Consider the following 23934-nt stretch of genomic DNA (forward strand, 5'->3'; position numbering starts at 1 on the left):
TCCTCACGACCTCTAGGGGGAGCGTTAATTTGAGCAGCTTGATTTCGACCCCAAGAGGCCCTGAGTCATGTTAATGTCGCAAACAAGCGGCAACCTCTGGTGTTGAAAAATTAAGAGAATGCCTTAGTGCAAAATCCTGCAGTTCGTCGAGCCCCAGAAGTCACGTACACACCTTTTCACAGCAGAAAAGGTCACGTTTACATCCTGGTACAAAAAACGATATAGGTCTGATTAGTTATTGTCCTCATGGGCACACCCTGTACAGAGTTGATTATTTTTAATGATACGTGGAGGCGCGGCGCTTATGGCTCATTGCAGAGGGGGCGGGGACCTATAGTGGGCCCTTAAACTGTCTATAGGCTATATAGCATATGTTGTAGCCTATAGTAATATAGTATAGTATTTATGGTTTAGTATCGGCTGTATGGAGATGCAAGACAGGGCGAGACGAAGAGAAATGTCGCTACGGATTACAATGGGTGCTATTACAGTGACAGGGACTTATCATTAAACAGTGAGTGACCTGCTGATATTTAAGCAGCACAAGTGCTGATATGTCTGTGCGCATATTTGACCAATTATTTCTATTAAACAAGTAACGGGAAACCAAAGAAGGCAACAACAGTTTGACATTCAGTGAAGTTGGACGCCCATCCAGCCAAATGGACTATATAATAAAACCACACATTTAGCGTTTACGTTAGTGGAGCTAGCAACGGGAGGAGACTTGCCAGGTTGAGTCCTTGAGGGTTGAGTTGTCAATGAGAAAACGTTTTTTATTTAGTTTTTTACACTTTCAATGTTATGAAAACTGCGAGGTAAACAGAAATAAAGCAGACAGACGACTAGGTTTTTAAAGCTCCAGACAGCAGCGGGGGCCCAGCAAAGGGGATGCTAAGGGGTGGAATCAATGACATTACAAACAGGCCACAGCACCCCACTGGTGCTGTTTGCTGCCAAAGTTGAGAACCCCCTTGGCAGTGGAGGGGGGCCCCTCTCTGCTCTACAAGATACATTGTGTGTCTTGATTGTGGCAAAAGAAATAGAGACTAGTCAAACCAACTTTATTTGAAAATTCAACTAAATAACAAAATGCATGTTAAATTTGGCTCAGAGTGGGCCCCTTGAGACAACAGTGGGCCTGGGGCGGCCGCACCTTCTGCCCCCACACTCGTTCCGCTACTGGATGCGTGTTATCCATAGTTAGGCGTGTAGCTGACCTAATGGACAGGTTGGTCCGATGTAGCGGTTTGTCAGGAGGCCTAAAACCCGCCTCAGCTCCAACTCTCAGCCTGTCAGTATGTTGACTGAAAGTTAAACTGGGACAGCATTTCCAGCAAGGCGGCTGCTGCCGATGAGCCTCAGGAGCCTCCTGCAGTAACAAATGGGTGACGGCACTCAGGATTAGTCCATTAACATATAAAGTCTATGGTAGCAAATCTGAGCGATTGTTTGCATTTCACAGCTTCCAGACTGTTAATAAAGTACACAGACAATGGTTAATGAAAATCTTGAGAAACAAAGGCCTCAGAATCTTACTTAATAACCTGTTAGCTATGATCTAAACTAATTTAGCATTCAGTCTCTTCATAGTTTGAGAATCCATCACGCTCTTGTATGCTTACTTATGGTAAAAAGGCCTTTTTGAAACTGTTTTGATGAAGAATGTTGTCGTATTTGATGAGACATTAGACCACTAGGACACGTGTCAGCACGTCAGCTTTTTGTCCTCAAAGTCTCTCAATGTCAACTGTATTTTTTTCTTATATTTAAAGTATGCTACCTTATTAACAAAGAAGTTGAGACACTTAGGTAAACACAGCCCGAGCACACATACTCAGCTGGAGGTGATTTCAGTGTGTGTGTGTGTGTGTGTGTGTGTGTGTGTTCTCTGGTGCAGAGTAATGATTACGGTGTATCGTTGTAAACGAGGTTCCAAAACGAGCAGCAAATCAATCCAACGGTGAAATGGGCCTCAGTGTGGAGGTATGTCTGCAGAAATGTCTAATAGCAAACGGAATACAGTGTGTGTGTGTGTGTGTGTGTGTGTGTGTGTGTGTGTGTGTGTGTGTGTGTGTGTTTGCATGTGTACATGGAAAAACAATGAAATAATGTGTCCATTATGTTTCCATGAATATCTCCTGAGCTGAATGTCAAACAACAGCGTGCAGATGGAATATTTGAACACCTGGAATTGAAATAAAATACAAACCTGACATTTATGTTAGAGAACAGCAGGAGAGAGAGAGAGAGAGAGAGAGAGAGAGAGAGGAGGTTGAGATTTTAACCCTCTAAGGAAACTCTATGCATTCACACTGTGATAATAGGTGAAAACATCACATCAGGATTTTATGAAAACTAACCGAGTGAAATGTATTGTTTGCAGTTTTTATCATTACTCTTACAACTGAAACATCAGTTTCCATTTAGATCTCTTCATGCAGATACGTATATTAACACACACTGAGTAGGCAACCTTTGTGCCGGGGTTTGTCTGGCATTTTTGATAAATGAAAACAAAATATTTTTCAATACTGGGAGCCTTGGACTGCTATCGTTGTTGCTTGAAATAAACACGACAGGCAGCTGCAGTGAGGACCAGGTATCTCTCATTTCAAACAAATATCGATAGGTTTGATCTTCACATGAAGGATGTTGAAGTTTGAAAATCTGATATCATGAATTAGGGAAACTTTGGGTGTCTCGCGATTTTCTTTTATTTCAATTCTTGGGATCACGATTCCATTCAGAATCTATTTTCGATTCACAGTGATTCTGGATTCATGATATAAAGTCTATATGTTCGAATTAGTACATATTCAGGATCTGCTCCAGTCATCTGTCAGACTGGCTGAATTTCTTGCTGCTCCATTCGGTGTTCTACTGTGTTAAAGCGCTAGCATTAGCACTTAGCAGGGAGTGACTGATTAAGCCAAAAATAATAATAAATTTTAAAATATTGAAAATCTCAGAAGATAAGAACCTTGATTATATTCCCCGCCTCTATCATGAAGACACTACAGTAGTTTGTTAAATAAATGATGAACAGTCGATGCCTCATGTCTCCAGTTTTTATTGCCTCCTGCTGCTCTGACAGCAAACATGTAGAAAGAACAATAGTATGAAGACAGGATTGAACACACATGTAGTTAATGTCATGTAAAAAGCACGCTGCATTCTTTAAAGATATTAGTGTTCAGCATGTTTGCAGGCAGTTGAGTAAAGAGCTATATGATCTCAGTGAATGTAACCTGTTAGCGATTCAGCAGGTACAAAAAGACATTTTTAAAATACTAACGCCACCATCTGAAGAAGGCAGCAACTCCTCAAGGTTAAACACATTACAACCCGTTTCTCCCCTATAAGTACATTAAAACACTCTTTAAACTTAGAAACAAAAATGTCATCTGTGAAAAGAGAATGAGTCATTTTTCTTTTTGCAAACCCGCTGAATAAACTTTGACATTTTTCAAACTGTGCCAAATTAAATTGGAATTATTTGGGGGTTTAAATGACTCCTGGCTGATAAAAAGTATTGGAATTGTTTCAGTAAAACGGGCTGTAACATAATAACCGCAGCGAATGAACTCGATCAAAGTGCGTCCTCTAAACATGATTGTTATTCTAAACGTCTGACAACATTAAAAGAAGGATCCCTCGAGACCTTTTAGTTAAAGAGGAAGATGATTTCTTTTTAAACCACAATCAGCTGTTACATCAATCTCTATAAAGACACCAAATTCCATGAACAAAAAAGGTTATTTTATTGTTTTAGTTGCATGACTACAACAAAGATTGTCACAATATCAGATTTATAACTTCCAAGAAGTGATCCCACCTCTGTGCCACCATTGGAGGTAGTAAAGGAGGCGATACAGGTGTGAGACAGAAGCAGCGGAGCCAGAAGGGGAGAGCAGCCAGTGTGTGTGTGGAGCTCCTGCTGTGTCTCTACATGTCGTCTTTTTTAATGCAGTAATGCAATGTGATCTCAGATAGGGACACCAATATTAGCCGTTGCTAAATCACCATAAAAGACTTTATGACAGCGGAGCCTCATGTGACAACCTTAATTACTGCTGCCTCAGACAAACACAACAACCTTCAGAGGACTTGATGCGATTACTTTGATACTTTTTAATATGATACAATAGCTGTATTTGAATTATCAATTGTAGAAAAACAGTTTTAAAAAAAATAAATAATGAGAAACAGGAAATGACCCAGTATTAGACATCCCTGGTATCCATTTTTGTTGTATTGGTTTTGATATTTTTTTAGCTTTTTGTTAAAATCGTATCAAAGCTTAGAAATCTGTGATTGTGGGGACCTATTGGGTGCATTTACTCGAGGGATGACTTTGAATCAGTTCCACATTTTTTGGACTTTTTAGTCAATAAGACTCAAACACATGAAAAACAAAAAATAGGTCCCAGGTTTCAAAATACAAGAAGCAACCGGAAGTACAAATGATCAGATAGTTAGGGAAGGATATGGAGGAATTCTTTAGATGAGGCGTTTTAGTTGCATAAAACCAAACATAGTAAAACAAGAAAGACATCCAGTGAAAGTGAAATTAGTAACAGGGCTGGACGAATAAAAAGTCTCAAAATTTTTTTTTTTTGGACCTTGTCTATTTTTACAAAATAAAAAGATTTACTGGAAACTTCCAGCATTAATGATAAAAGGTCAAGGTGCTTTTTATTACTCTGTAAAGTTGTTTGAAGGAGAAAGAAAGGACAGGTGTCAGGTGTTCCCCTGTGCAGACAGACATGAGACGATCTGATCCACAACACCAAAGATTAAAAATCAACAGTCACCCTGTTTCCATCATCTCAAGTTTTAAAGAAAAAAAAAAGCAGGACATAAAGACCCTCTGCCACAAAGAGTGAGGCGTCAAATTATCTTGAATATCCGGTTAATCAAAATTTCAAAAGACACCAAAGTCGAGGTGTCCTTGAGTTTTTCTTTGGACAAAGCAGGGGGCAAGAAGACCTGCAGGAACGAGGCATCAAAGTCCCTTTCAATCTCGTCCCACTTCCTCCTCCTCCTCTTCCTCTCCTCGCTCAGCAGCTCCCCAAGGTGGGCTCTTTGCATTTTTTCACTTGGTCGCGCCGCTCAGCATTCCAGGGTGGTTAATGGAATTAAAATCAATGACAATCTCAGTCCTCTTGGGCTTGAACTGCCTGCAAGAACACACAGAGAGAAGAAACAACACACACAAAGTCACACATGGAAAAACATGCAGGAGGATGAAGGTCTTTGTCTTTATAAGTCACACTTTCATCCCTTCTGTCCCCCACACAAACACATTTTCACAATGTCAGGGGAAGTTTCAGACACAAAGAAGGAGGGGAACAAACTACATGAATAGTCTTTAAAGCCTTTTTAACAAACTAAAAGGAATTTATAACAAATGAATGTTCATGAGGAAGGTTTCATTAAATACCAAAGCCCCTTTACAGACTGCTTAAACATGTGGGACATGACTAAAGCTGCATGTGCAATGTGCACTACTAATTCTTCTGGAATCACACGTCCCTCACAGCGAGAAGTTTTCCCTGTTGGACATAAAAAAAAATGACAAGGCTGTCTTAATGTTCAGATATCAAAGATGGCAGGCGGATGAAAGTGTGACGCTCTGATGACAGTTTCTGCTTCAATATCAATGCAACATTTAATTGGACGCATTCTCAAAAATCAACCCAAGAGTGGGAAAAAAATTAAAGAGTATAATGCAGCTTCAATACATGCACAAAGATCAAACAGTTAATAAAACGTCATCACCTGCTCCCGCCGTCGGGATGAATAATTCAGCGGTTTGTGCTCACACAGCGATAATTAATTCAGGAACATTTAAAGTGATGATGCAAAGTACAGAAGTCATACGCTGTTTTCACATATGCACTCCTGCATTCCCTCCTATTCGCTTGCGGTAAATTCTCCAGATAATATCTTGCATCAACTCACTCTGACTTAATGTGGGGAAAATACAAGGGGTCTGGCAAGAGAACATACACCTCCTCCTGACAGTTCCCCGAGTTCTCTGCAAGTGTCAAAGACCTCATACTCTGGCTGTTTTATTTCTGAGTTAAGAGCGGTTTCAAAAGGATTATATAAGCAACAGATCACATCGGCTCACTCATGCTGAAATTTTAGTTTGGGGCTGGTAGGAAAAAGTCCTGGTAAAGGATTTTGCATTCACACATGCAGCTCTATCTGAGGATTTCAGGGAATTTTGCGCATGTGAACCAGCGTAATAGACAGCTGATTCCTTGGTATTTATTATAACGATGCATTTAAACGGAAAAGATAAAGGTTAAAAGGTCACATCACATTTCATCCTGCAAACTGGAAAAAAAAAAAAAAAGGTATTTTAAAGTGATGGTGTCCTCCTCTCGCTCTCCTCCTGATTGAATCCCCAAAGAGAACTAAGATCAGAGCTAAGCTAACCCAGCTTCACCCGGCTTACGTCCGCCCACAGGAAATTGTAATGGACAGACTGGGACTCAGGCTGATCCAGAAACAGGAAATTACAGACTGTAGTGTTATCATCGAACAGAGAGTGGACCAGGATCGATGGTAACGTCACAGATGACACAGCGTACGCTGCTGACAGACCGGAGAGTCCAGCAGGACGAGAGGAGTCTGTTTTTACATCAGTGAAGCTGGCAGTTCAAACTGAGTCAGTGATGTGTCAAAATGTTTAATACTAAAATACTTTTCAATTCCACAAGTTTTAAAACTATACAATATCTGTCAGAAGCTGCAGAGAAAGAGAGAGAGCAGCGGTGCTCCTTTCAAATTCAAAGGTCAGAAAATTGGCGGTTTCAAGTCCTTCTGGCGTCTCATAAAGTAAAGATTTGGTGAAACAACAGTACAGAGGTTCATTACAAAGACAACACAGAAAATAGTACCTATATATCTGAGTGTTTTCTTTAAGGTAAGAAAGCAGAGTAGTTGACTCACCTGTACTGAATTCCTGCCATGCTCAGCAGCTTCCTGGAGGCGACCATCTCCGGCGTGTCGTGGTACTTATCTGAGAGATAAATCACTTCCTTTATACCTGGACAGAGGGAGGAAACAGGACTGTGAAATGTGTATCTTATTTTATTCTTTGAACAAGAGACATGCTTCCTCATCGGGGAAGAAAGCAGGAGGAGAGAGAACAAGATCTTCAAAACTGAAGAACACTCGGTACATGCTGTTAGATTTCTTGCAGACATTCAGAGCACGGATCTTAATATTCTTTGGCAACCATGAGAGGAACAAACTTTTTAAACTTAGTATTGGTGAAGCTGAAAGAATAGCAGAATCAGAGAGGTCTGCTGCGGTTCAATCATATTTACAGACACTACAGTAAAGATAGAACTGGTTTAAATGCTGCTCTGTAAGAGTCGAGACTGACACTCAGTCAGAAGTCTTTAAACCCTCAAATCAAAAGAAGGACTTATGAGTTCTTAATTATCGCTCTTGACTTTTCTTCTGTAATTTTAGGACTATGTATCCTTGTTAAGCAAAGCACTATTAAAATAAAACTTACATTTTATATCTTTGTTTTGAAGTTGAGGCAAACTACACGTCCTCAATCTGCAACAACCCAGCGCTGAACACACACACGATTTTCAAATCTTAAATTTAAACAACAATTTAAATAAATTTAAAAAACATGGGAGGCCACAAACATACGGGCAGTTTGAAGCGATTTTTAATATTAAAATCCTTCGAACGCACACACTAGACGACTCGGCCAGATCGGGGGAGACCACACACCTGCCCGTTTGTAGTAATGATCTCACAGAAACTTGAGTGATCAAACGTGATTCCAGAAGCAAAAGCAATAAGAACGATTGACATCATCAGCTGGCTCTCCTGTTGTGTGTTTCGAAGCAAAAAACAGAAAGTAAGAAGAACAATACGGACAAGATCCTGGCTGAGATGACAGATTATGTGCAGCTTTGTACAATTTGTAGCGTGAGCTGAGGGTGAGTTGTCAGACTACGCTAAAGCCGTGGTGACGCTTTCAAGGCTGCTTGCTCTCATTGGCTGCTGCAGGTATACTGTCGGAGGCAGTCTGACCACATCGGGGAGGCTCCGACTCGATCATGAGCAGTAAATCGGGCACAAAATGGGGCCTAAAATCCTCTGGTGTGGGATAGATAGATAGATAGATAGATAGATAGATAGATACTTTATTCATCCCCTTGGGGAAATTCAGGGTGGACAGCTTGAAGCAGAAATATTATAAATGTGTGCACACACCTGCCTGGATGATGAGCTTGGCACACTCGTTGCAAGGAAACAGAGCCACGTACATGCTGCAGCCTTTCACATCCGCACTGTTCTTGTTCATGATGGCGTTCAGCTCTGCGTGGCACACTGAGAGACACACAAAAGAAGAAGACTTTCTTTAAACTTTCTGGTAAATCATTGCAATCGAGGTCACAGATAGCTCTACAGATCATACATAAAGCTTTGGAGAGGAGTAGGCACAAAGTAGAGGAACATACCTCCTGAAGAAGAAAAATGTGATAAAAGATTCTTTAGGAGGCTGAGCGTCTAAAGGTTAGGCTACTATAAGAGAGTTAAATGTGTGTTGTTTCATGCTTGAGATTCAGTTGAAGAGAACCAATTAGAAGATCATTTAGTTTCTGTCACACCTGAACCTGAGCACCAAGAGAGAAACATCAAGATGACCCTGACAACAGCAAATAAATGTAGACAGATTTCTTCATTTCTTATCCTCTGCCGCCCTCTTAAGGCCAATTTGTGGTACAGCAGCACATATTTTATACACATAGTAAAAGCCTTTATAACTGGATCATGTCCAGTGAAGAAACACTCCCAAAAATATTAGATATATAGACATATAGACAGTATTCTTCCTGCTCAAAGTGAGGCTGAGGTGGTACTTCCATTTCCCCAAGCTGTTCTCCCAGAGAACATTTTGAGCATCAAACACCTCAGAAAATTGTGTCACAAAAACACCTGTCAGACTTTGATGAGGGGAGGAATAAATATGACCACCGCTTCATTGTATGTGTAGGAAAAACTCGTAGACACAGTGTTAAACCAAACGCACACAAAAAAGGTCTCCGACAGTCAAACACTAAAACCAATCAGAGCTCACCATAGGGATATTTAGTGTCCAGCCGGTCGTCTGCAGAGCGGGACCATGGCAGCAGGTCATCATCACAGCCGTTTGGCATCCCGTTATAACCGATCCCCACGATCTTATTCTCCTGGTTCACTATACAGGCGCCCACCTGCACACAAAACACAGGTGCTACTGTTACAGACGCTTTCTGTGGTTTCTACAAGCAGCTGTGACGAATAGGCTTAGACTGATTAAAATCACATGGAGGGTATATAATCCATAATCTTTGTAGCTCATACAGAGATATCAGTTTTCAAACTCCTTGAAGCATGTATAAAACAAAAAAGACATTTTGTGTGTATTGTGTATAAACTACAGACTACACACTACAGAGGGCTGTAAATCACCAGTTTCATCACGTTACCATATTACATCAATTCTTTGGACAGCAAATTTTTGCTTTCACACATAGTCCACAAATATGAATTAATAGATACAATCAATTTATCGTTTTTCTAGTCTTCTGACTACTCAGAGCACTTTTACACCTACACATTCACACACTGATGGCAGAGGTCACTATGTAAAGTGACTCACATCAGAAGTAACTAACCCCATTTATACGCATTCATACGCCGCCCCCGATCAGCGGGAGTAAGCCTGTCTCGACAAGGACACATCGGACATTTGGCAAAAGGAGCTGGGGATTGAACCCCAGACCTTCCAGTCGAGAGACTACCGGCTCTACCAAATGAGCCACAGCCACCCTACTCCCACTACCATAGTGAAGGATGGAAAGCGAGTGGTTACCGTTTTTTTAGTCTGAATAGGATCTTGTGTGGCTATCGTACAAGGACTATATATAACTACACACACACCTGAGAACTGGGGTCTTTACTCCTCTGTGCTGACAGGAAAGCCACAGCCATGAAGTACTCTGGCCACTCCAGGTAGTCCTCTCTCTTTCTGGTCGTGCTGCTGCAGGATAAACACACAACGACACAACAGGGGTATGAAATACAAGAGGACATGAATCACACTGTCTGGATTCTTGTGTTTTTATTTAACTTGTGTCTTCTCCTGAGAAGGAGCTCAACGTACAGTGGGTACGGAAAGTATTCAGACCCCTTTACATTTTTCACTCTTTGTTTCATTGCAGCCATTTGCTAAAATCAAAAAAGTTCATTTTATTTCTCATTAATGTACACTCAGCACCCCATCGTGACAGAAAAAAAACAGAAATGTAGACATTTTTGCAAATTCATTAAAAAAGAAAAACTGAAATATCACATGGTCATAAGTATTCAGACCCTTTGCTCAGTATTGAGTAGAAGCACCCTTTTGAGCTAGTACAGCCATGAGTCTTCTTGGGAATGATGCAACAAGTTTTTCACACCTGGATTTGGGGATCCTCTGCCATTCTTCCTTGCAGATCCTCTCCAGTTCTGTCAGGTTGGATGATGAACGTTGGTGGACAGCCATTTTCAGGTCTCTCCAGAGATGCTCAATTGGGTTTAGGTCAGGGCTCTGGCTGGGCCAGTCAAGAATGGTCACAGTTGTTCCGAAGCCACTCCTTTGTTATTTTAGCTGTGTGCTTAGGGTCATTGTCTTGTTGGAAGGTGAACCGTCGGCCCAGTCTGAGGTCCTGAGCACTCTGGAAGAGGTTTTCTTCCAGGATATCTCTTGGCCGCATTCATCTTTCCTTCAATTGCAACCAGTCGTCCTGTCCCTGCAGCTGAAAAACACCCCCATAGCATGATGCTGCCACCACCATGTTTCACTGTTGGGATTGTATTGGGCAGGTGATGAGCAGTGCCTGGTTTTCTCCACACATACCACTTAGAATTAAAGCCAAAAATTTCAATCTTGGTCTCATCAGACCAGAGAAACTTCTTTCTCATAGTCTGGGAGTCCTTCATGTGTTTTTCGGCAAACTCTGTGCAGGCTTTCATATGTCTTGCACTGAGTCGGGCCACTCTGCCATAAAGTCCCGACTGGTGGAGGGCTGCAGTGATAGTTGACTTTGTGGAACTTTCTCCCATCTCTCTACTGCATCTCTGGAGCTCAGCCACAGTGATCTTTGGGTTCTTCTTTACCTCTCTCACCAAGGCTCTTCTCCCACGATTGCTCAGTTTGGTTGGACGGCCAGGTCTAGGAAGAGTTCTGGTCATCCCAAACTTCTTCCATTTAAGGATTATGGAGGCCACTGTGATCTTAAGAACCTTGAGTGCTGCAGAAATTCTTTTGTAACCTTGGCCAGATCTGTGCCTTGCCACAATTCTGTCTCTGAGCTCCTTGGGCAGTTCCTTCGACCTCATGATTCTCATTTGCTCTAACATGCACTGTGAGCTGTAAGGTCTTATATAGACAGGTGTGTGCCTTTCCTAATCAAGTCCAATCCGTTTAATTAAACACAGCTGGACTCCAATGAAGGAGCAGAACCATCTCAAGGAGGATCAGAAGAAATGGACAGCATCTGAGTTAAATATGAGTGTCACAGCAAAGGGTCTGAATACTTATGACCATGTGATATTTCAGTTTTTCTTTTTTAATAAATTTGCAAAAATTTCTACATTTCTGTTTTTTTTCTGTCGAGATGGGGTGCTGAGTGTACATTAAGGAGAAATAAAATGAACTTTTTTGATTTTAGCAAATGGCTGCAATGACACAGAGTGAAAAATGTAAAGGGGTCTGAATACTTTCCGTACCCACTGTATATAAATGTCTCCTCTCTAAAAGGCACCAGGGGAGCAGACTGCAAAACCTGCCTGCTGTTCTTTGTGCACAAGATTTGCTCAGAAATAAGTAAATGGGGCCACATTTTACTAAATTAAAATCATGGTGTATTGAAGAAGACTAGAAACTAGAGATTGAGGCAATGCACTCGGAAATTCGGAATCGTTTTACTGAGGGAATAAATCAATTTATAAGTAGGAACATTTTATCACAGACTTCACCATCAGACTGCTTTTCACAACCAGTGGAGTCGCACCCTTCTGGACATCAGAAAGAATGCAGGTTGAGGCACAAGGTTTTAATTTTAGATAATAAGAACACATTTAGAATTAACATCTTTATTTGTGTATTTCATGACAGTACAGTCATAAAACACACTGAATGCATAGTAAATATTTAAATGTTTGTACTTCTACTGGACTGTGGTACGGTTTTATTTCCGCTTTTATTAAAAATAAATGAGACACATTCTTCCTCCAACCTTACAAAAAATGTGAAGTTTACCATCAAGACTGTTTGAATATGTAGATGCTGTTGACAGAATACTTGATAAATGTGTCAGACAGCAGGATAAAGTTTAAGTTTTTACCCGTTCAGAAGAGCAGGCTTCGCCTGCTGAATGTCCTCCATCCTTTTCCAGTTAAAACTCAGAAGTTAGTCGATGTTTTCCCTGCTTCTCCTGCGACTGTGGCTGTGGTGGAGTCAGACACGCCGCACTGTCTCCTATGTCAACAGGAACCCGGAAGGAAACTCCCGCGCTTTTTCATCGTTTTTTTTAAGCCCTGAACTATGCCTGCCAGGAACAAACAATGAAAGCTTAGCTATAAAAAAAAAACAAAAAAAACTCAGTAACAACCATAGTGATACAAAAAGTGTAGCATTTACTTCCAATAATCACACACTCTGTTTAAGGGACGTAAAAACAACAGGAAAGTAGGTTTGTCCTGCCTGGTAAGGTAAACTCGGGGACATATTTTACATTGTAGTTTCACCATTGGTTCCATTGGTTCGCATCATCGCATACGCTTGCTGCATTCATGTAGTGTCGGACACATCGGAAAAAAGAGTTGCCCGGTTGTAAAATGCACATGAACACCTGCTCAGTGCTCAAGCCGGAACAACAACTTGGTAAAGAATCCGACCTCGACCCTCTGCTGCATATCATCCCCCACTCTCACCTCCCAACATGTCCTTTCTCTCTTAAGCTGTCCTATCCACTAAACGCAAAAACGGCCCCAAAAACCACAAATAGCCTACTTTTAGCATGTGATAAAATTGGTAGGCCTAATTGTCAAATGATTATCCAGTATATATTCAAGAAGTTTGTTTGAGGCGTCTGGTGGTTGCGCACACCCCATGTGTGAAGGCTGGTTCTCCGGCTGGTCAGCCCGGGTTTGGGCCCGGCCTGTGGCTCATTTGCCACGTGCCCCTTTGCAGCACCCGCTCTTTCTCTCTCCCCAATTTCTGACTCTACCCGCTTTCCTGTCTTTAAATAAACCTTTAAAAATGTAGGCCTATATAGGCTATTCTAAAAGCAGAGTAGTATCAAAGTGCAGAAGCCCCGGGTGTGACAAAGAAAGCCCGGGGTTCAAGCAGCAAGTGTTAAACATCCATAAAACATCAACAAGCTATTACATAATGTGTTTCTGTAAATACATCCTCTTTTATCAGATTTCATCACATTCTCTAAAACATGAAGTCAGGGATCAGTCATCTGGAGCATTTTGAACATGTTACCGTTCAATATGTCAATCATTTTTCAAAAATGGAAGACAGATCAAATTGATTTTTCATTGAAAGAAAACAACCTGAACTAAATCATCCTGTTTACACGATGAAAGGAGAAACACATTTTAACAAGCTGCAGTTTAAAGAGTGAAGAATTTTATTGTTTGGAGGACTGAACTTTTTTTTTTTTTTTTTTTACTGTAGCCCTAAATGTAATTTAATTCAAACAATATTTGTTCTTTAGAAGTTAGAATCACGTTTAGGTATTGTCCAGTTTATTAATCATAAAACACCAAAAACAAGCAGATAGATACATTTAATAAAAATACAATTTTAATATGAAATCAACATAAAAGCGTGTGCTTAAGTTTGACGTTATTTTTTGTGATGATTTATTTAATACAAAATATTGATTGTAATTGAGTAATAAATTATATTTTGATGTTTCACTTACAAAAACTTTGACCAATGTGACTCAGATTTTTTATTTAGAAAACCTCTTTTAGGAAGATTGAGACAATAAAGTCGATATCTTTACTCTAAAGTTCTCAGAGGAGATTTAAAGGTGAGAGCAGGTGTTGACTTCAGTTCTACATTGAAGAGGTGAACTTGTTTTCACTGTGTACCGGTAATCGGATAACAAAGATGTTAACTTGCAGTTCATTCTGTCAATTAATAACTGAAGGTGTTGGCAGAAAAAAAAACAAATTTTTAAAACAAATGTACATACAACAGAACCCTAAAGGAAGGGGGAATACAAAAGATCGGATGTGATTTAGTGAGGGGTCATTTTGTTGTTGTTTTTTAAAGATATTTATTGGATATCAAAACACGTTACAAAAATGAGAATCGAACACCAGGTGGAAGACAAACCATAGATATAAGGAATATTTAAAGTAAAGAATATAAACGAAAAGAAAAAAAACAAGACACCAAATTCCATGAACACATTTTTTTATTTTATTGTTTTAGCATGATTACAACAAGGATTGTCACAATACCAGAATCATAACTTCCATACAAGTCTAGTAAAAATCAAATTATATCATTATGTTTCAATACCATGGCAACTAAAATAATCATCCTCAGGCCATATATCGGATAATGTCGGGTTTTTAATTAACAAGAATTTCAGGTTAATACCCTGCACACGGTCTAAATTACACAAATACATCGACAACTATTCAGTAGCAAAATGTTGACAATGTTTTTATGCTCTCCGGTCCAGTTCAGACTGACTGTTCAAGGTGGGACATTTACGCCCCTGTGACGTTTCTCCTTCACTATGAATGATAAGGAGGTGTAACGGGGGGACGAAGTGATCCCACCTCTGTGCCGCCATTGGAGGTAGTAAAGGAGGCGATACAGGTGTGAGACAGGATCAGCGGAGCCAGAAGGGGAGAGCAGCCAGTGTGTGTGTGTCTGTTTGTATCTGTGTGTGTGATTTCAGAAAGAGACACCAATATCATGCTGTTGCTGAATAACCATGAAAGGACAAGACGTTATGACGATGGAGCTACATTATGGCGCTGCTGCCCAACTGAAAAAGGCTTCCTTCTGTTTGGAAGAGACGGAAATGTAACTTAATGCCAGAAGAACTTAAAAATCACCAGACGACTTGTTTAATTGAATTGACTCCCACTGCTTTCTGTCTTTTGCTCGCTGCAGCCTTTGGTTACAAATATGACTGACAGCTGACGATGTTGATCGTCCCTATATGTTTTTCTTCTGAAATTGCGTTTAATCACGCAAGTTTCTGTGCGATCTTGTGTCTGTGAAATCGTTACTTCAAACGGCAGGTGTGTGGTCTCCCACGCTCTGGCAGAGTCGTCTAGTGTGCGCGTTCTGAGGATTATAATATTAAAAATCCCTAGAAACTGCCCGTATGTCTGTGTTTTTAAAATCAGTTAAGAATTTGAAATCGTCTAGTGTGTGGCCATCTTTAGTTGCATAAAACCAAACAATAAAACAAGAATCACATTCAGTGGAAATTAAATTTGTCACTTTTTGTGCCTTGACAGCAAGCTTAAAATCTACCCGTTTCCAAAATAAAAAGATTTACTGAAAACTTCCAGCGTTAATGTTAAAGGTCCCATAAATTAATTTCAAAGTGCCTTGTTTGAAGGAGAAAGAAAAGCAGGTGTCAGGTGTTCCCCTGTGCAGACAGGCGGGAGCGTGCCTATGTTCCCACATTTCCTTTTTCATAAATTTGTATCAGATTTTATCCCCCTTTCTTCCAATGTGGTAGCCAATTACACCCAATTTATTATCCAGTGGCAATGAACTACATATGGAATGTAGCTTTTAGCTAAATCTGGTGCGCCCATCTCTTTGTTTATTGCAAACATTTAATGTAAGTGCACATTGTCCTTTTAAATAAACAAACTAAACTAAGTAGCACAGAGGCCTCGCATTGACTAGCTTCCAGTCAGATCAGTCGAATGAAGCGCAGCAACTGGACGCAAACCATAGTTTGCAGTGCATCAATACCTCTGGAAAGCCGGGTTGGCATAGAGAGGGGGTGCTCCTGGGATGCTCGGAGTCACTTTCCAGCCCTCTGGAGGCGTCATAGGCTCATGGATAGAAATGTGGGAACATAGGGCTGACCCCCTGACAGACATGACACGATCTGATCCACAAAGATTAAAAATCAACAGCCCCCCTGTTTCCTTCACCCCTACGTGATTTTTAAAGAAAAAAAGCAGGACATATAGACCCTCCACCACCGACCGTAAAATTATCTTGAATCAAAATATCAAAAGACACCGAAGTCGAGGTGCCCTTGAGTTTTTCTTTGGACAAAGCAGGGGGCAAGAAGACCTGCAGGAACGAGGCATCAAAATCCCTTTCAGTCTCCTCCTCTTTCCCCTCTTCCTCTCCTCGTTCAGCAGCTCCCCTAAGTGGGCCGTTTCCTTTATGTCTCTTGGGTCGGTTGGTTCGACATTTAACTGCTGGTAATGGAACTGAAATTAATGACAATCTCAGTCCTCTTGGGCACGAACAGCCTGCAAGAACACACAGAGAGAAGAAAACAACACACACACAAAGTCACACGTGGAAAAACACAGAAGACATGCAAAAAGATGCATTGCACCCATATTTTAAATTTCTGCACACTCAGTTGAATGGATGCACCGGTGTTCACCGTGGACCACATGCGGGACCCATAACATCTATTTCACATTGCTGTTGCCGGTCACTGTAGCTGCACCCCGTTTAATCTCAGATGCATCCCAAGTCATTTTTTTCTAGATCCAGGGCTACTTTACATAAATGTGATGTTTAATATAACATATTCTCAAAAAGAGTGCAGAAAAGAGTATAAAGCAGCTTCATTACGTGCAGACAAAGATCAAACAGGTAATGTAAACGTCATCACCTGCTCCCGCTCGCTGGCGGTGAATTTTCCTGAATATTTCCTGCTCATTTTAAACATCAGCTCATTGCTAAGAGGCTTGCATGACAAACTCTGGGTAAAGTCGGGGTGAATAGTTCAGCTGTTTGTTGTTCACACATACAGCTCACCTGTTTGGTGCATGTGTGAACACACCAATAATGAATTCAGGAACATTTAAAGTGATGATGCAAAGGACAGAAGTAGCTGTTTTTAGATATGCACTCCTTTTTTAAAAAATTTTTTAGAGACAATACACTTACGATACAACACAAGAGACAATTACAGTGAGCACAGGCCAGAAAAGGGGTATATTCATGTTTAACTTGAGGTTAAAGATTTTACTGAGGTGCTCGAATTGGATGTTCGTGGCTATCTCAACGAACCGCAATATAGTGGCGAGGCAGTTGCTGCAGCCGCCACAGCCGAGTGCATTCTGGGAGTTGAGCCAAAAAGACACTTTCTGCCTTTTCTCGGTCAAGAAGGCACCCACCTTCAAAACGTATCTCACATTTCTACTACATATATGACCTAATGTCAATACAGATTCACGTTTCAACGGGTGAAGTATCCCTTTAACAAGTTGGCACAGGTGATGAAAGTTTAGAAAAGATTTGGTGCAACAAAAGAGGTCCATTACAAAGACAACATAAAAAAATAGTACTCATGTATCTGAGTGTTGTTCTTCAAGGTAAGAAAGCAGAGTAGTTGACTTACCTGTGCTGAATTTTTGCCACGTCCAGCATCTTTTTGGAGGCTTTAAACTCATCCCTGTCTTTGTACTTATCAGAGAGATAAATCACTTCCTTTATACCTGGACAGAGGGAGGAAACAGGACTGTAAAATTTTGTTTTACTGTGTGGTGCAATCATATTTACAGGTACTATAAAAATAAAAAATGTTTTGATGTTAACACACACACCTCCCTGGATGATGAGCTTGGCACACTCGTTGCAGGGAAACAGAGTCACGTACATGCTGCATCCTTTCACATCAGCACTGTTAGTGTTCATGATGGCGTTCAGCTCTGCGTGGCACACTGAGAGACACACAAAAGAAGAAGACTTCAAACTTGCTGGTAAATCATTGCAAACAAGGACACGGATAGCTCTAGCTACAGGTCTTAAATTAAAGCTTTGGAGAGAAGCAGGAACAAAGTATGGGAACATGTCTCCTGAAGAAGACAAAGAAGTAGAAAAATATGATAAAAGATTCTTTAGGAGACAGTTTTACAATGAAATCTAATACGTCAACAAAACTTAAGACCTGCAAACTCACTTTAATATGTGACTCAAATGATTTTACAGCCTTTCTCTTTCAAACAAGTGAGAACAAAGTTTAACCAAACTGCGAGTAACTCAGAAAAGTCTAAATAATCTGTAAACTGTTTGAATTGACTTTAAAATGTGTTGTCTGAATTGCTCAACAAGCATAATTTGACGCGTTTAGATCTTCTGAGGGATAAATGGGAAACAGACTTGGATGAACCAATTTCAGAAGCAGTTTGGCACAAAATAATACAGTCAATTTTCTCCCCTTCCATATGTCTTAGACATGCTGTTATTCAATTCAAAATTGCACACAGTCTACATTGGTCTAAAGCCAGGCTTTCTAAGATAAACGCAGACATAGATCCCACATGTGAGTGATGCAAGCGGGCGCCAGCCACTCTGTTACATATGTTTAGGACATGCCCAAAACTCACATTTTGGCAAACCATCTTTGAGACTTTCTCTAAGATAGGGAAAACAGTGGAACCATCTCCAGTCATTGCACTATTTGGTGTGGCCCCAGTAGAAGCCCCTCTAAATAGATGGGAAATCAACATGCTCACCTTTTACTCTCCTAGCCAGGAGACTGGTACTATTTCAATGGAAAGACCCTATCCCACCGTTGATAATACAACATTAAAGTGTAACAGTTAAACACTGAAAGCTAGAATTATGTCTGGGGGGCTGTCCTCCCACAGAATATTTTTAAGCATCAAACACCTTGGCTCTGTTTACACGGCAACAATTTCAGCTGAAAACGGTAACCTTTTGTTGCGTTTGGTTGATGGTTTGCAAATTTTGTTCTGATATGTTTTTTTTTTAAACTAAACTAGTAGTGCCTTAAATAATAAGATTTGTAACAACTGTAGGTATAATAAGCTAAAGCTTCAGCCTAAACCTTTTCCGTCAAAATGTTCTTCTTGTCTTTTCATGAATGCACATGCCTTTGAAAATTTTGTATTTATTTTTTTATTCTAGCATTTCCTAATGGAAAACTGTATATGTTGACCGAAATAAATTACTACTACTACTATTACTACTGAATCAACAATGGAAGAAAGTAGTCGGCTAACATTAAGTGAGTAGTCGGCCTGTGGAAATCCCTGCTAGAATACGTCGGCATGCCAAAGCTTTTAATGAAAATGCTGAAACTAAGGCATGAGGGCATTGATTATGAAACTAAAACGATTTAAACGTAGGCTATATCGTACAAGATGTTGATGGAGAAAGAGGAAGAAAAACAGAAGACAGAGAACATTAAAGTACGCACAGAAACAAAAATAGAACATCTGATCAAAAAACCTGCTGCTTGCCGGCAGGTCTAACTCTCAGATCGACCAGTAAGATGATTGAAATCCACTGCAGTCTGCTAACACCAGGGACACTGGAAGTCTTTTTTAGTTGGGGGTGCTGAGAGAAGTAAATCTATTTGATGACGTCATACTAAGTGCTGCGCAAAATCCCATTTTATTTATAATTTTGTAAATTCAGTATCAACAGCAGCTCATACAGATTAAACAACATTTCAACAGACATCAACCCTCACACTGAAAGTTAAGGAGTGGCATAAGACCAGTTTATAGTCCCTCTCAAGTACGGACCCACTGTTATCTATAAATACAGGTTTTTTACATAATAAGGGAGAGAAAATGGTGATCTAATGTTTAGTAAATAAACCTTAAGTGCAGTTTTAATGAAAAGACTCCTACATTCAAAGGTGAGCAGTGGAGCTGTGCACTGTGTCTTTAGGCTAATTGGAAGAAGTCAGAAGTTGTTCTACCTCTGAATGCATGCACATCTATCAAGAAGCTTAAAATGGCTTTGAGTTGTATCACTCTGCAGGAGGTATTAAAAAACATGCATACTGTTTAGGCTGTAGGCTACTTTGAATGCTGCCGGCAGGCCAGTCTTGTGTTGCGGCGGCCGGCGACGCCCCCGGCGGCCAGCGGCCGCAGCAGCCAAGACACAAGACCGGCCTGTTGGCAGCAGCCGTCTCGCCGCTATATTTATATTTTTTCGCCATTATCAGCTTTCTCCATAGAGCCTGTTAGCATAGCTTCCAAGCAATATGGCGGACGTTAAGATTCGATTCTGGGACTTTTCAGACTAAGAAATACAAAGATTTCCCATCTCAGGAGGAAATGAGGGCTGGATGCACGACCATTCAAAAATACTACCAGGTTTCTAATGATACAAAGCTTAATGCAAATGGGTGAAGTATCCCTTTAAGGACAATTCAGTGATTGTTGGATTTTTGTATGGGGCATGTCAACAACAGGAACCCAGGAAAATGAACTTCTTCTTCTCCTTTCTCTTTCTTCATCTTTCGTGATTCTGCCAGCACATTTTTATCTTGCAAAGGACTGATTACGATGACAAACTGCCTCCACATCGGCGTAATGAAAACACTTGTCAGACTTTGACGAGGGCTGTGGGCAGAAAGAAATATAATGGAGGTGGTGGACCAGTGGCTACTTTGTTTTAGGCCCAATATGTAGAAAAAACCTGTACACAGTGTTAAACCAATACAAAAAAAGTGTCAGACAGTCAAATATTAAAATAAATCAGATCTCACCGTAGAAATGTTTATTTTTCAGTTTATCTTCTTCAGTGCGGGCCCATGGCAGCTTGTCATCATCACAGCCGTTTGGCATCCCGTTATGACCGATCCCCACGATCTTGTTCTCCTGGTTCACTATACAGGCGCCCACCTGCACACACAACACAGGTGCTACTGTTACAGACGCTTTCTGTGGTTAGTCTGAAAAAGACATTGAGTGTAGTGTGTATAAACGATAGTGACTACACACTACTCACACACACAGAGCTGTAAATCACCAGTTTCATCATGATACCATATTTAAATTCTTTGGATAACGATTACATTTTTACTTTCACACAAAGTCCACAAATAGGAATTAATAGATACAATCAATTTATCGCTCAGTCACACTACTTTAGTGAAGGGTAGAAAGCAAGGGGTTACCTTTTTTGTTATCTGTATAGGATCTTCTTTTGCGATCGTATAAGGATTTTAAAAAATCGCAGAATATGGTAGTTAAATAAATGTGGGTGTTCTGTCCAGGTGTAATCTATGTGGTGGGATTTACAAATTATAGAAGTATCTTTAAAATGATGATGTTGATCGATTTGATCGCTGTCAAACCAATCAGTGTATTGATCCAGATCGATGGATAGACACACACACCACACACACACACACACACACACACACACACACACACACACACACACACACACACACACACACACACACACACACACCTGAGTATTGGGGTCTTTACTCCTCTGTGCAGCCAGGAGAGCCACAGCCATGAAGTACTCAGAATCCTCCAGGTAGTTCTTTCTCCTTCAGGTCAAAACAGATGTATAAAATACAAGAGGACATGAATCACACAGTCTGGATTCTTACCTTTTAATTCAGCTTGTCTGTATATCAGACAATGATTTGTGACAAAATAACCTTAAAACAGTCATCTAAAAAACAGTCATCTCATGAGAAAAAGCTTTTGTGAATCATTTCCAGTAAAATCTTCAACATGTCTCCTCTCTAACAGACACCAGGGGAGCAGCCTGCAGTTTAATTAGGTTAATATTATATAAGATATAGAATATCTGTTGCCAGCTCTCACTCTAAAATCGTACATCTTGGTGAGGAGATGTGTGCTATTACTTTTCTTGGTGATAAAATGTTACAGTGATTTTATCACTCAATGTGTAACACCGCTGCTCAGGCACTCTAATGGTCTGATTCCGGAGACTTACGGGGTATCTCATTTATGATGGAAACATGTTCCTGTGGTGGTTAGAATTTGTATTAAGTTGTATTAAGATGGAGATTTCATACCATTTAACCCTCAGGTGGTGCTGCAGAAACAATAATACACACTTATCTTTTGTTGTCTTTTTAAACTTGATGAATAACTTCTTCAACAAAATTTTCCAGAAATACTTGCATTTGGTTCTTATTGCTCCACCCTTTGGCTGCTTGTAATACACTTTTGCCTTTTAAGAGAAAGCTTAAATTGTATATTTAAGTTTAATATATAACAGAAAGGCTTTGTTCATGTTTTCATTTTTTCAAATCGAAACAATTTCTAGTATCTAGTAAAACTGTAAACATTGCATAAGGAACAGTAAAAAAACAAAACGTAAAAGTTATATTAATAGCCAGGCTTTTATTAACTTCGGCCTATGAAATGATCCTGCCTTTATTTGGGACAGGCGTCAATAAGAGACAGGACTTTGATTATTTTCCATAAAAAGTTGTGCACACCGAAGTTTAGAAAGATTATAAAATTGTAAATTTAGAGCAGAAATAATATTCAACTGTGTACAATCAGTATCGAATGCTGTGCTGGTCTATGCTGGTTGTTACCCAGTTGTAAGAGCCATCCTTTTCCAGATGAAATCAAAGAAGTGAATCGATGTTGTCCCTGCTTCTCCTGCGATGTTGCTGTGTTTGAGTCAGACACTCAACACTGTCTCACATATATAGGTGCTATGCACATGAGGTCACAGCGGGTGGAGTCGCCAGCGAGTGGATGCCAATAGTTGACCTGGAACTGTGAGTATTCCAGTTTCTGAGTTTTATATCCCTGATGTTCCTAGATGCCACAGGGCTAAAAGAAAAAGTATATTTATGGCAAAAATTGTGAATAAATGTGTGTCATTGACTATTTGAAGAGCCACAGTTACCTCAATGTTTGTCAATGTTTGCACAATTGGGCTTGAATTAAAATAAAAAATGCCCCCTTTAAAATGATACCAAACACACGAAAACTGTATGTTGACCGTAATAAATTACTACTACTACTGAATCAACAAAGGAAGAAAGTAGTCGGCTAACATTAAGTGAGTAGTCGGCTGTTTGGCCGACAGCTGGCGCCTGTGGAAATCCCTGCTAGAATACGTCGACATGCCAAAGCTTTTAATGAAAATGCTGAAACTAAGGCATGAGGGCATTGATTATGAAACTAAAACGATTTAAACGTAGGCTATATCGTACAAGATGTTGATGGAGAAAGAGGAAGAAAAACAGAAGACAGAGAACATTAAAGTACGCACAGAAACAAAAACAGAACATTTGATCAGAAAACCTGCTGCTTGCCGGCAGGTCTAACTCTCAGATTGACCAGTAAGATGATTGAAATCCACTGCAGTCTGCTAACACCAGGGACACTGGAAGTCTTTTTTAGTTGGGGGTGCTGAGAGAAGTAAATCTATTTGATGACGTCATACTAAGTGCTGCGCAAAATCCCATTTTATTTATAATTTTGTAAATTCAGTATCAACAGCAGCTCATACAGATTAAACAACATTTCAACAGACATCAACCCTCACACTGAAAGTTAAGGAGTGGCATAAGACCAGTTTATAGTCCCTCTCAAGTACGGACCCACTGTTATCTATAAATACAGGTTTTTTACATAATAAGGGAGAGAAAATGGTGATCTAATGTTTAGTAAATAAACCTTAAGTGCAGTTTTAATGAAAAGACTCCTACATTCAAAGGTGAGCAGTGGAGCTGTGCACTGTGTCTTTAGGCTAATTGGAAGAAGTCAGAAGTTGTTCTACCTCTGAATGCATGCACATCTATCAAGAAGCTTAAAATGGCTTTGAGTTGTATCACTCTGCAGGAGGTATTAAAAAACATGCATACTGTTTAGGCTGTAGGCTACTTTGAATGC

General features: G+C 40.2%; 2 protein-coding genes across 2 annotated transcripts; both read right to left on the bottom strand.

Annotated features, from left to right (window-relative positions):
* Positions 1-3057: 3057 nt before the first annotated feature.
* On the bottom strand, positions 3058-12576 carry dctd (dCMP deaminase). The gene is made up of 6 exons (XM_061052958.1): positions 12420-12576; positions 9973-10072; positions 9128-9263; positions 8260-8376; positions 6967-7063; positions 3058-5183 (listed from the first exon to the last, which is right to left on the bottom strand). The coding sequence occupies exons 1-6, from the start codon at positions 12458-12460 to the stop codon at positions 5099-5101; spliced, it is 576 nt and encodes a 191-aa protein (XP_060908941.1). The 5' UTR covers positions 12461-12576; the 3' UTR covers positions 3058-5098.
* Positions 12577-14495: 1919 nt separating this feature from the next.
* LOC132986319 (deoxycytidylate deaminase-like) lies at positions 14496-22739 on the bottom strand. Its single transcript, XM_061052959.1, has 6 exons — positions 22623-22739; positions 21509-21593; positions 20799-20934; positions 17875-17991; positions 17670-17766; positions 14496-16563 (listed from the first exon to the last, which is right to left on the bottom strand). Exons 1-6 carry the CDS (start codon positions 22637-22639, stop codon positions 16503-16505), a joined length of 513 nt encoding a protein of 170 aa, XP_060908942.1. The 5' UTR covers positions 22640-22739; the 3' UTR covers positions 14496-16502.
* Between the last annotated feature and the right edge of the window lie 1195 nt (positions 22740-23934).

The sequence above is a fragment of the Labrus mixtus genome, chromosome 2 (genome assembly GCF_963584025.1).
Source record: "Labrus mixtus chromosome 2, fLabMix1.1, whole genome shotgun sequence".
Lineage (NCBI taxonomy): Eukaryota > Metazoa > Chordata > Actinopteri > Labriformes > Labridae > Labrus > Labrus mixtus.

Coding starts and splice junctions, on each gene's coding strand:
- LOC132986319 (XM_061052959.1), bottom strand. Junction 17,767..17,874: donor CAAGCTCATCATCCAGGGAG/GTGTGTGTGTTA, acceptor CCCTCTGTCCAG/GTATAAAGGAAGTGATTTAT. Junction 16,564..17,669: donor GTGGCAAAAATTCAGCACAG/GTAAGTCAACTA, acceptor GTGTTCTTGCAG/GCTGTTCGTGCCCAAGAGGA.
- dctd (XM_061052958.1), bottom strand. CDS start 12,460: ATGGAGGACATTCAGCAGGCGAAGCCTGCTCTTCTGAACGG. Junction 9,264..9,972: donor GTAAAGACCCCAGTTCTCAG/GTGTGTGTGTAG, acceptor TTTTGTGTGCAG/GTGGGCGCCTGTATAGTGAA. Junction 7,064..8,259: donor CAAGCTCATCATCCAGGCAG/GTGTGTGCACAC, acceptor CCCTCTGTCCAG/GTATAAAGGAAGTGATTTAT.